The 12,714-nt window shown below is 41.4% G+C and overlaps 2 protein-coding genes across 2 annotated transcripts in view; both read right to left on the bottom strand.

Annotated features, from left to right (window-relative positions):
• The window catches only part of LOC139343486 (SWI/SNF-related matrix-associated actin-dependent regulator of chromatin subfamily E member 1-like), a 366,467-nt gene that overhangs the window by 219,105 nt on the left and 134,648 nt on the right, over positions 1–12,714 (bottom strand). The gene's annotated exons all lie outside the window — the stretch shown is intronic.
• Positions 608–7,919, bottom strand: pyya (peptide YYa). The gene is made up of 4 exons (XM_070980996.1): positions 7,806–7,919; positions 5,547–5,734; positions 1,129–1,209; positions 608–1,019 (listed from the first exon to the last, which is right to left on the bottom strand). Exons 2-4 carry the CDS (start codon positions 5,732–5,734, stop codon positions 995–997), a joined length of 294 nt encoding a protein of 97 aa, XP_070837097.1. The 5' UTR covers positions 7,806–7,919; the 3' UTR covers positions 608–994.

Genomic DNA, 12,714 nt, shown 5'->3' with positions numbered 1-12,714 from the left:
TTAATGTTAGTGTTTCTGGTTTCTCATTACACCCAATGTCTGCTCCTCCCTGAGGAGGCTAAACGTACTGGAACTGATCTTTCCATCAGCCTCTCCTTCTCTAACCTGTTCCTAACCCCTCACAGCTTATCCACCGTTTGCTCTGGAAGAAGAGCCTCCTTTTTCTTTTATGTGCTTGAAAACAATCCAGCAGATGTTCCTGAAAATCCAATCCAATGGGCTACAACGTGAAATGCAAGTTCAGTGTCTGTGGAGGCTGCCAGTCCTTTTCCCCAACAATTGTGAGTCTCATTCCTAATATGGTGATGAATTCTTAACAAAGAATGACATTTACTGTCTTGCACTGTAAAGTAATATCCATTCATGCCTTAAAACAGATAAAGCTGCAGCCCCAACCGTGTTTCGTCCTCATTTATATTCTATGTGTATTGGTGTAGTGAACAAAACTCTTGCTAGCCTGATGCATCTTGTTCCTCTGTGCCATAGAGCTCCATTGTTGACCTGAAGTATCAAAAACACACAGAGGAAAGTGTGCCATATTATACCTTTAATGATCCATTATCCAGAGGCTTAAGATGAGTAAAATCAGCACATGAATACAAGTTTTAATCACACAGAAAAGTTTTTATTCATTTATTCTGTAGCAACAGTAAAACAGGAATTTCCTCCTCTAGACAGTGTTGGACAGTAGAGGGACATTAATGCTCACACACACACACACGCACACACACACACACACACAGACACAGTTCTACCTTCTGATTAGTAGCTCTGATCTCATATATATATTTTATTTCAATAATAAATTATGTACAATTTTGTTGTAATGACAGCGACAAAAGAGACAGAGAGAGCTTGAGTTTCGGTCAGTGATGGTCATTGGTAGGAGTCGTGTTCAGGGGTGAAAGGTGAGAGGCACATGTTGGCCCCTCCAGGTGCGTTGTGGGATGCGCCCAGAGGGAATGCCTGATGAGGAGGGAGCGGGGTGGAGGAGTCACCACATGTAGGAGCCGTCATATCTGTGGAAGAATGGGACGAAGGTGTGATTACTTGTTTAACTATTAACATTCAGTTGTGTCCATTCCAGGTCACATGACCCCTTCAGCTGATGTGTGTGAGGGTCTTTACCTTGATCTCTGGTCTCTGTTGCTGTCACCACCGAACAGCAGCTCTGCAACCACATCCTCCTGAGTTGAACGCTTTCCATACCTGGGAGAGAGATAAGGAGAGCAGTTTTTATTGGATGGACAGCCTTGAATATTTAACACAGGTAACCAAAGTGTCCAGTGGATGCATCCCTCCTCTGGCTTTTCATCTAGCGCCACCTCTAGGTTGAAGTTTTCACTTCTCCAGGGAAATATCGCAATACGGATGGATTGGCACAAAATTTTGTATATTCATAGTTCCCAGAGTAAAGAGAACCTCATGAGAACCTCCCATGAGGCTGACATTTGTGTTTGGTTACAGACAGTCAAGTCCAAGTCTGAATGTGTCCAATATAAAAGTTTATGACCAAATACCTGCAAAACTAATGACATTCCCATCATCCTTGGCTATACTTTGTGTTTAGTGCTAATTAGCAAGTGTTAGTATGCTAATATGCAAACTAAAGTGGTGAACATGGTAAAGATAATACCTGCCATTGTGAGCATGTTAGCATGTTGATTTTAGCAACGTTGTGCTTAAGTACAGCCTCACAAAGCTGCTGCAGACTGTTAGGCTTGTTAAAATGCATATTACATCTTATATCAAGTCACTTACACCTCGTCATCATCCATCCCCATCCTTCAAAAACAGTATTATTTCAAGATTGCTTCATGTACTGCAGATATAGAGGTTTTCACATCCACAAAATTGGTAGACTCACAAGAGACAGATTCAAAACAAAATAGAGGTGAGGATAGCTTTGATTTTACTCACTAAAATGAGTCAAAAAACTGGAACCTACATTTCCCATAATGCATTTAAATACCATTCTTTTGATTAGGTCTTGAGGTGAGTTAAACAAATGCATGTTGACACAAATGAAAGCGACACTGTTTTTCAAAATAGTAGTCTGTGTCTTCTTACCCTTGTCTGTCTGCCTTTTAATGTATTGGTTCACTTCCCCTCACTTTGTTCCCCAGGCTTTAATTTTACAGTGAGATTCAAAACCGTGCACGCTGGCGTGTGTGTGTTTAAATGTTGGTGTGTGTAAGAGGATGTCATTTCCAAGTCTGGATGAGTCTTATAATTCTCTTGATAAGAAAACCAGGGCTCCAAGAGAGCTGCAAATGTAAAATCACAGAGGCGTTTAAGAGAAAGTTTACTTGGTAATGTGTGTGTGTTTCTGTGTATGTGTGTGTGTGTGTGTGTGTGTGTGTGTGTGTGTGTGTGCGCGCATGAAACAACGCAACTCAAGGAAGCCCCTGCAGCGCGACCTGCAGTTCCCCTGTTTTCCCATCAACCACCTGTTCCAACACCCCCATGACCCCAGCACCCAATCTTATGCTTCGTTACACACACAGGGAGGTGCGTGCGTGTGCGTGCGCGCGTTTCTTTGCCTGTAGGAAAGTAATCGAGCAGCTCACGCTCTCTGTCTCAGCTGTCACACAGTGCGACACATCAGGATGTAAAATGTTTTGCGCTCTGATAATGGCCCATCTGCAGCCATATATCTCCCTGAGTCTCTCTGGTTGGTTATTGTCTTATCACCTATCTGAATGTCTTTCTCTCCATCTAATCTTCCCTGATCTCTCTGTATATCTACTTTCTCTAGTCCTATCTTTTCCTGCTCAGACTGTCTTTCTTTCTTACTGTCTGTAATCAGTGGTCAGTTTGCCTCTTCATAGCAGTGATATCTGGCCATCTTTGTGAGACCCAGAGGGACTAGCTGCTGTTCTGTTTGCACAGTCATCTAAGACTCTTCTGACCATTTGAATGAAAAATATTCTGTATATAATTCTGCACTTCCTGTCCATAGCTAGATATGATGTATGTCTTTGCTCTTTTTGTAAAACATGAGCAAAATATTAACGTGTTATTTCGCATGAAGAACAGGAAGAACAGTGGTAAGTTTGGTTAAAAGATCCGGATATTTTCAAAGTTGCTCATTTAGCTTTTTTTTAAGTGGTTGCTTGGCTTTGTGAGTGTAATCTAAGTGAAATGTCTGAGGGGCACAGCTTGGGTGGTTTCTAAAAAGTCTTTAAAATGATTTTAATCCTTTACATCAATAGCTGTTCACTTGTTTTTTCAGTTAATTGTATTGCCGCTGAAAACAAACAACTGCTTTTAAACTGAACCATTAAAACTAACTTTGTTGCTATGTTCTGTATAATTAGCACAATGTGACATAGTTCTTTTCAGGAGACTTCCTAAAATTAAACTGGCTTAAACCTCACCCACATACCTTGGACCAATGGACCCAAAGCCTTAAAGCTGTGAACTATATGGAAAACTTCTACAACTGTAGAAAGATGTTGTATTGTACCTTGCAAAGTGAACTGTAATCATTTCAGTGGATAATTTGGGGTGACTGCTGAACGTGTGTATAACCTGTCTTATGTCCTTGTTTTGCCACTTATTTTTCTATGCCATCCATGCCATGTTTGAGTAAGTAAAGTTGTGTGAGACTAGAAACAGGTAAATGTTGAAAAAATAAAGGAAAAGGTGAATTTCTATTTGTTTCATTGAAATTATAGGAGCAGTTGTTAGTGTTGGAGTTAGTAACTGTCAGCACTGAAAGGATTTAAAGTGTTTTCTGAAGTGTGAGAGCTGAAATCAGTTGAAGTCATGGTGGAAAAATGCTCCCACCCAAATGCTGCTGAACCACCTCAATGACTGATCGATGATTTATCTCATTTTCATGTCTTTGGTAAAGACTCCAGTGTATTTATACAAAGCTCTGAGCTGCCATATATACAGTAGTTAAGCACCAAAGGCCCCTGACAGTCCAGGTCCATCAGTTTGATCTAGCGTGCAGAGCTTTAAGCACACAGCCATCACATTCCCCAGCATACCACCATGAGTTCCTTTATGACATATGTCTTCATCTGCAACTGCCAGTGAAATGAAAAAACATCTAACTTGAAACAAATTGACTTTCAATGGCATTAGGAGTCTTCTCTAAACTGAGTATCTAAATATCAATGACCCATTTGGCTTTCATGAATAAGAACAGATGAGCTGGACTGCTTCAAATCAAAAAATACGCCATCTGACAATGTCATCTTGACTTTTATACCTGAGAGCAGCAGTCCTCGGCTCAGGCCTCACTAACTGGATTTGAGATTCTTTCTTGGGTCCATCTGTGCCGATTATTGCTCTGGTTTCGTTGATTTGGTGGCCTGGAGATTTTGGAGAGTGGCCAGTAATCTAATGTACTGAGCTCCCATGTGAGGGTGAAGGGGTTTGCGGGTGGAGGAGGCGGGAAGAGCACTGCACATCAACAGAGCTCCAGGCTTAAGTAAGAGCAGGAAACTCATAGAATTCAGTTTCTACAATAACCTGAATAAATAAATGTGTAATGTGGACTAAAGAAGCAAAAAAGACGCCTTTAAGAGTTTAACACCTGAAGATCCACACCTGGGAATCCACATACGGTCTGTTACACAGAGGAGGATGACGAACCTCCATAACGTTAAGACTGAACCTTAGGGACTGTGCAAAAGTCTTTAGGGAGGGAGGGAGGGAGGGAGGGGTGAACAGAAAACAGGGAGGATAGTTGTCATTTTTCTTTAAATGGAGCGTAGTCTGACTTTTTAATTAAAGACAAGGAGGGATTTTTAGTTTTCTAACCCAACATTTGTATTTTATTCTGTGTTCCCTTGTCAGAAGAAGAAAAAAGAAGATTACTGTGTGTCATAATAGTGCCCAGTTTATTATTATTATTATTATTATTATTATTATTATTATTATTATTATTATTATGGCCCTGCAATCGGCTGGCGACCGGTTCAGGGTGTACCCCGCCTCTCGCCCATTGTAGCTGGGATAGGCTCCAGCCCCCCGCAACCCCGAAAGGGATGGGCAGTATAGATAATGGATGGATTATTATTATTATTATTATTATTATTATTATTATTATTATTATTATTATTATTATTATTATTATTATTATAGTTCTATTGAATTACTGTTTTTTTATGATTTCCATGAATTAGGGTTTTTTTTTATACACATAAACACATATAGTGTGTGTGCAATGGTGCCTATTGTGAAAATTATTATTCAACTTCGATACAGCGATACTACAATAAAATCTTAATTTTGGTATTTTACTTCATTTTATATTTTTGCATGCATCAAAACATTTGGAAAAGACATTGAGGAAGTCTGTGAAGGTGAAAGTCTGAATATTAAATATAAGATCCAGCCCTCCTCTCAACACCAATGATTTTCATACAGTCCCTAATCTAAACCTATCTTACAGCTACACCCTTTTACAGGCAGCTGCATCCTTTTGGACAGCTTTCCCCCCTGGCTATCAAAAAAAAAAAAAGAAATACATGCATGTACCATGAATACCTGTCCCACATGCTGTGTACTGTATGCGTGTGTGCACATGCCTCTGCCTGGTGATCAGATTGATGTAGTGCCTCAGGGCGGTGTAGTACTTGGCCAGCTCTTCGGGTGGGGCATCTTCTCCGGGGTTCTCAGGTTTGGGGGGGTAGGCGTCCGCCAGTGTTCCCAGACACACCAGCACACACAGCACGACGGCCACCAGCACCGTCCACGGCTTCAGCATCATGGCCATCTGGAACAGGGCAGCAGGAGGCGGCGAGTTATGGAAGCTGAGGCTCCAAAGTTTTGGATTGACTCTAATACAATAATCAGGATAATCAGTCTTAATTATTTGATTTTGTAATGCATTTTTCTTCTTCAGCTACTATTCGCTTGTAGGAATTGTGGTGTGCGATGAAGAGTCTTTTTTTTCCCTTTGCATCATTGTTCAGAGTGATGAAGTTGGACACGCTTTCATTAAAAGATCAATAAGCAAAAAGAAAATATCACCTCCCATAATGGATTTTTGATGGAATTAATCCCATGACATCTTAAAATCTCTAAAGGAAATGGATAGTGATGGTGCCATGAGGGCTGATAAAGACATGTTCTCTTTCTTTTATAATGAGAAAAATGTTTGGTGCATGTCAAACCTCCCCTGAGGGGCACAGAGTGGAAAAACGCTGTCATTTATTTTCCCAGAAAACCTCGGCTCAGCCTCAGCTGGCTGATGAGTAAATAGAGGTGTATATGAAGCAGCTAAACAAGTCAATATGTATCATGTAAGAAAAAAAAAAAAACTCTCCAGGGTCTAGATTGACTTATTGTCAGACTTCCCTGGCTGAGTGTTGCGTAGTTCCTGTGGAAGATGAAGAGAATTGATTGAATCCAGCAGGGGAAACTCATTTCACACATCTTCGGGGAGGCTTTGGTGGTTATTATGAAATGGACATAATTAATCATTGTAGGCTGCACAGATGTGTTTATAATGCTGGGTATGCTGTCGCAGCAGGTAAATTTCAGGCAGTTATATACTTTCTTTAATGAGAAACTCAAGCTTTAAGACTAGTCTCATGATTATTATTGGTAAGACTACTACAACAAGTATTATTCCTAAAAATAATAATAGCAATGTTCAGGAATTAAATATTCCGCTTAGTCTTAGTTGTGGGAATGATGCCATCCACAGTCAGGTAAAAGTTGCTGAGGAGAGCGAGAGGCAATAAAATCTCTGGTGACACAAATAAACAAAATTAGATGGCAACTGAAAAATCCACTGAGAAAAAAATAAAACCTTCAATCCCTCGCATCATTTGATCATTTATTATAATGCTGACTTCACTGCCTGTTTAGTCAGACCCATTTAATATCATTAACTTTGGGTCTGAGTTGTGTCCTGTTACAGCTGAATTACCTTTGCGCTTATTTCTACTGCTGCCTCTGATGTTTGAAGTAGGCGAAACGGGGTGACATAGCATTTTAAAAATTACTGAAAAATTACAGGTCAGCTCCTGCATGTGTGCAGTGAGGCCATGCAGTATCACACAATAAGACCGACATGTTTGTCTTGTGTCGGAGGACGCGCGCATTTGGCGCTGTCCGTGGTTCTGAACGAGCAGCCAGCAGCAGCTCCTGCAGGCGATCAGACTTCAGCTAAACTTCCTGCACAAACACGACCTGAGAGTTTAACAGTGAAACCAGGATCAGTTTTACACCTGCACAGACGCGTGTAGGCTGCTGACAGAAGAGGCAGAGCACAGAGCTGGATGGGGTCTTTTTTAAAGTGGTTACCATCTTCTCCAAAACAATATTTTTATTATTTCTTTTAGCTCCTTACATCTAGCCGTAACGTTAAATCGCGCTTTTCTGTTTAGATTGCAAACGGCGCATCCTCACAAGTCATCTAGTAAGCTGAAAAACAGATTTTTTTTATTTTATTTTTATTTTGTTTTTGTTCAGGTAGTGATATGACATGCTTTTTTTTTCTCTTGCTGGTCTATGTGCAAAAGTTAAAGAAAAAAAAGGCAGTGACTAAACAAAGATTTCGAGGTCGCAACATCTCTTTAATTTAGGAAATTTTGCTCCCAAAAGTTGAAAATTGTCTTCTCTGCAAAACAACAACAACAACAACAACAACAACAACAACAACAACAACAACAACAACAACAACAACAACAAAAACCTGTCATGGGATATTTTGTTCAAATGCACATGAACTTCTACTCTATAGACCAGATTAAAACCATTCTATTTGTCCTAGATTCATCCCCGTGAAAACGTTACAGATGGATAAACGAACAAGAGTAAGAAGTGTTCAGACTTACTTTGAGAGGAGTTTGGAGGTTTCAGGTAGAAGTCGGAACAACAGGTGGTTTGTCACGGCAGCAGAGGTCGAGAGTGGCTTTCTTCTCTCCTCCTCGATCAGTTTGCACCTTGCTTTCAAACTCCGACAGAGGTGATTTATATAGTTCTGCAGCACCGGAGGAGGGAGGGGTTACAGCGCGCGCGCTTCGTGGTGTGTGTGAAGCTGAAGGGTGGGTGAACAGGCCGAATGCGTCAGATGGTGATGATGGTGATGATGGTGATGATGGTGATGATGAAGATGATGATGATGATGATGATGATGATGATGATGATGATGATGGAGACATTACTAACGCGCTGGTCACGCTGTCTTGTGTTTTTTGAGTTAACAGATGACATTTTGGGCCACGACACTCAAAAGCTGCATCAGTGGAGGAAAGAAAATGTTTGCTGTGGATTTCCATCAGCTTCTTCCTGAAAACCAACTGGGTTCCAGCCAGCACGACCCCTGTCCCATAACTGGAAATTACCCCCTAAAAGCAAAGGAGAAAGCAACATGGAAAATCAATGAAATATCACTTTACATGTCTGAACTATTCCGTCTGCATCTGTCCACCTTTGCTGGTATGGTGGGCAAGGGGATGGCATGGCAGCAACTTTATGGAACATTAATGAAACTGACTTAAATTATTCTCGTGCATCTCTATGATCAGCTGGACTATGTCTTTTCATGAGAAAATGCGCTCCGCTGGATGAGACTGATATGTGGAGACACTTACGCTTAACTGCCTCAGTTGGACTATTTGATTGAAAGAAATTAAGCTGCCACATAATTATGTTGAGGATGCATTTATTTTCTCTGTCATACTAATTGTGCAGACTTCTTAAAAGATGATGATTAGACAGGGTGCACAAAGCCGGTCTGCTTCCTGCCACCAGGCGGAGCTCTGTTCTGCATATGGTGAGGCTGACAGACAGACAGACAGACAGACAGACAGACAGACAGACAGACAGACAGACAGACAGACAGACAGACAGACAGACAGACAGACAGACACGAGGGCATTTCATTGGGATGTCACATCATTGTCAATAAGAAAGTGTGATGACGCAGTGTCTCAGCCCTCCAAAGCTTTGACGCACAATCACATGCGTACCATGCCATACCATTTCATGCATGACTTTGTCTCTTTCCAGCCGCCTCAGGCATCCATCTACCTCCTTCGTGACCTCCTCCTCTCTCTGATTTTTCTCTTTGATATAATGACATCAGTGTCTTGCTGCAGGAGTGTGTAGCTGCTCTGATCATCTCCTCTGGCTGGAACAGCCGCGTGTCCAGCCTGCGTCTGCAGCTTGAAGCCAGGTCTGGTGCCACCTGTCTCTCATGGGAAAATGGGATTACCTTTAAAGTCTACTCTGTGATGGTCATGTGGGTGACACACGTAGTGCACTTAGTTCAGCAAGATAATCCACTGGAACCCTCCAACTCTATAAGATCATTTGAATTTGTTACTCTTTCAGAATAAACACTTGACACTGGCTCAACCACAAGGGTGTTAATTTGATGGCGAACTCCGTCCAGCTGATGTGACGGCAGCGTAAGTCAGGATGGTTATCGAGTGGATCCACTCTCACACTGTGAAGTGCAGACAGTTTGGGTTAAACATGCTGCGAATGAGAAAGCTTTTTCTGAGAGATATTTACCACTTTTCTGCCAGAATGATCATTTTTACAGTTTTACCATAATGTGTTTCTTTTAGGCTGTGCGGTGGCGCAGCAGGCAGTGCACGTGCCTCAAAGCAAGAAGGTCGCCGGTTCGATTCCCGGGTCGGGCCTTTCTGTGTGAAGTTTGCATGTTCTTCCCGTGCATGCGTGGGTTCTCTCCGGGTACTCCGGCTTCCTCCCACAGACCAAAAACATGCTCATTAGGTTGATTGGTGACTCTAAATTGCCCCTGGCTGTGAGTGTGAGTGTGAATGGTTGTGTGTATGTGCCCTGCGATCGGCTGGCGACCGGTCCAGGGTGTACCCCGCCTCCCGCCCGTTGACAGCCGAGACAGGCTCCGGCCCCCCTGAGACCCCGAAAGGGATAAGCGGCATAGAAAATGGATGGATGGATGATAGCATGACTGCATATCTCCAAGAAAAGAGAGCAGAGGATCGCCGAGGCAAAGATAGTGATCAAAGATGGCAAAGGAGTCACTGAAGTGGACGCCGGTATCAGATTTGATGGCCAGCTGACAAGCAAGTATAGGTTTGCAGGTGAATGTGTTACCTGGGTGTCTGATGCTGGTTGTAGGATCTTTAGCAGATGGGAAGGTGGCTCAGGCCCCCCCGCGACCCCAAAAGGGATAAGCGGCATAGAAGATGGATGGATGTTTCTTTTAAGGAGATGGGGAATTCAGGAAGCACTCACACTATTCAAAGCAGTGTTACACCCTCAGGATTATAAATCCTTCAAAAGGTGGACAAAACCCGTGGGAGCAGTATCAAATATTAGGACATATTGTTTTGGTACCCTGAACCAGCAGTTATACAGACCACTGATTAATGACATCACACCACAGCACATCAATATCAACCATTTCAGTCTAAAACAGCCTGCTCAGCTGTTCTAAGAGGTGTGCGTGAGAGTGTAAAAATGAGCCCTGGTTCGTTCATGTACAACTCAAATCGTACAGGATGAAACAAAAAAGAAACCAATCAAACAGACATGCTCCAGCTGAACACTCCTTGATCCAGATCAATAACACATATAGATCCTCGTCTGTACACAGAAGCTTGTGGGGAGTAATTATCGTACCAATTAGGATGATACAAATCTAAACAGAGACTATTCACATGGGAGTGAAGTAGATAGAGAGAATTAAGTCAGAAATGTTTGAGAGCTGACAGAGCGGGGCTGAACGCCTCAGAGCTGGATGAGTGATGGGCTTCACACGTTGTGTGACTGAATGAGCTTTTGTACTAAAACATCACCAAGATGGTGAAAAGAGTCAGCAATCCAGGCCTGTGAAATCAAGCTAGTTTTGTTTGTGGTAAGAACAAAGAACGTGAAGTGAGGAAGTAAAAGGTGGAAAAAACAGGCCCTGCTCGTGGCGGCTCAATTTCAGTCTGAAGCAAAAATCTAGTTTTATATCTGCCTCTGAAAGTGTTTCATAGCTTCAGATCCTAAAGGTATAGAATACCTACGTCCATGTGAAAATTGTTGTTAACGGTTGCATTGATCTAACTGATAATGTGTTAGCGCTTGTCAGCTGTCGGCCACTGCAGCAATTTGTGTGTTAAGTTCTGCAAGTGAATTCACTGATCACACTGACTTCAGTCTGGATTCTCAGTTTTATTGACTCTTAAAATTTAGAACTTGTTTAGCTCTGTTTTTGGTCTCTACCAACCCCTGAAGGAAACATGAGGCTCTTTAGCTGCTAAATGCTCCTTTATGTTGATGTTTTGAAGCATCATAACCAATAAATAACACTCAAAAATGAATCACAAACCTTTACTCCAAGTATGTTTTGCCAACTTTTTACTCAAGTCACCAGCTTTTCTAACTTCATGTGGATCAAAAGCTACATATGAATCAACACTGTAACCAGATAATAAGATGAACATAACTTTGAGTCAATCATATGTTGACTGACAGCATATCAGACTTGCATAAAAAGTGGATTCTGCTGGGACTGATAAGGTTAAACCACTGCCTATTGATGAAAGATAATCAGCATGTCCATGATGGGATGAATATTACAGAATGCAACATTTTAAGGTTTCACAAACAGTATATTTTGTATTATCATTGGTGTGCACCAATGACTGGTAATTATCACATGCTAGCATGTTAACGTACTAATCTAAGATCATGTGCCTAAACCCAGGTCCACAGAGCTTTTGGATGAACTGGCATTCATAATCTTCAGAGGAGGATCAATGACTTTCCCTCTGGTTCCACCATTAGGTCACTCTTGTTTTCATGGGTTTCTTTTGTGTTTTAAGGCCCTGTACTTTGCATGGCCTTTACACTTTATTATGAGCAATCGTCATACACAAATTTTATAAGTTGGTCTGATGTCACTGAAGTTGCCAAATCACTGCAGGTGTGAAATTAGGCTGACACGTATGATTGTTGTTCTGAGTGTCCTGACTATTGGATGGATTGCCATGACATTAATTGCACTCAACCAATTGCAGTTTTGTCTGATCCTCCGTCATTTCATGTAGCACCACCATCAAGTCAAATGTTAATCTGTCTAATACTTGTTAATTTATGGCCAAATATGTGCAAAAATAATGACATCCTATCAACCTCAGATGTACCTTGTGTGTAGGGCTAATTGGCATATGTTGGCATGATAACACACTGAGAAGATGTTGAACATGGTAAACATTACACCTGCTAAACATCATTCTTAGACTTGTTTTTGACTGTTGAACATTTTCCTGCTAATGAAAACAAACCATCAGTCGTTCATCTGTATGCAGGTGCGCTCTTCGGGCAGTTGAAGCTGAATTTGCTTCAGATATGACGTCACCTTAATTTTATCTTGTAGACAGTGTGGATAATGTTACACACACACACACACACACACACACACACACACACACACACACACACACACACACACACACAGTGCTATAAAGGCTGGTGAAGTTACCACAGCTTTATATCAGGATGCAATTTTTAATAGGAGTGAGGTATCACATACCTACATAATATAACTAAAATGAAGAACATATCAAAATTGCAATGCAATATTATAGTAGTAGAGAAAAATGCAATCAGATATTAGGCTCTGCTGCTGCAAAGCATGAAATCTAATCGTATAAATGTAATTACTTGGCTGGATTATGAAACAGCTTTGACAGAAAATAACAGATGAAGGAGATGATGATTTACTCCCTGTGATGGATATCCTTGCTTTGTTTGCATGAA

Source organism: Chaetodon trifascialis, chromosome 15 (assembly GCF_039877785.1).
Source record: "Chaetodon trifascialis isolate fChaTrf1 chromosome 15, fChaTrf1.hap1, whole genome shotgun sequence".
Taxonomy (NCBI): domain Eukaryota; kingdom Metazoa; phylum Chordata; class Actinopteri; order Chaetodontiformes; family Chaetodontidae; genus Chaetodon; species Chaetodon trifascialis.
This window is presented reverse-complemented; position numbering and strand designations above follow the sequence as displayed.

Coding starts and splice junctions, on each gene's coding strand:
- pyya (XM_070980996.1), bottom strand. CDS start 5,734: ATGGCCATGATGCTGAAGCCGTGGACGGTGCTGGTGGCCGTCGTGCTG. Junction 1,210..5,546: donor AATCTGATCACCAGGCAGAG/GCATGTGCACAC, acceptor TCTCTCTCCCAG/GTATGGAAAGCGTTCAACTC. Junction 1,020..1,128: donor AACAGAGACCAGAGATCAAG/GTAAAGACCCTC, acceptor ATTCTTCCACAG/ATATGACGGCTCCTACATGT.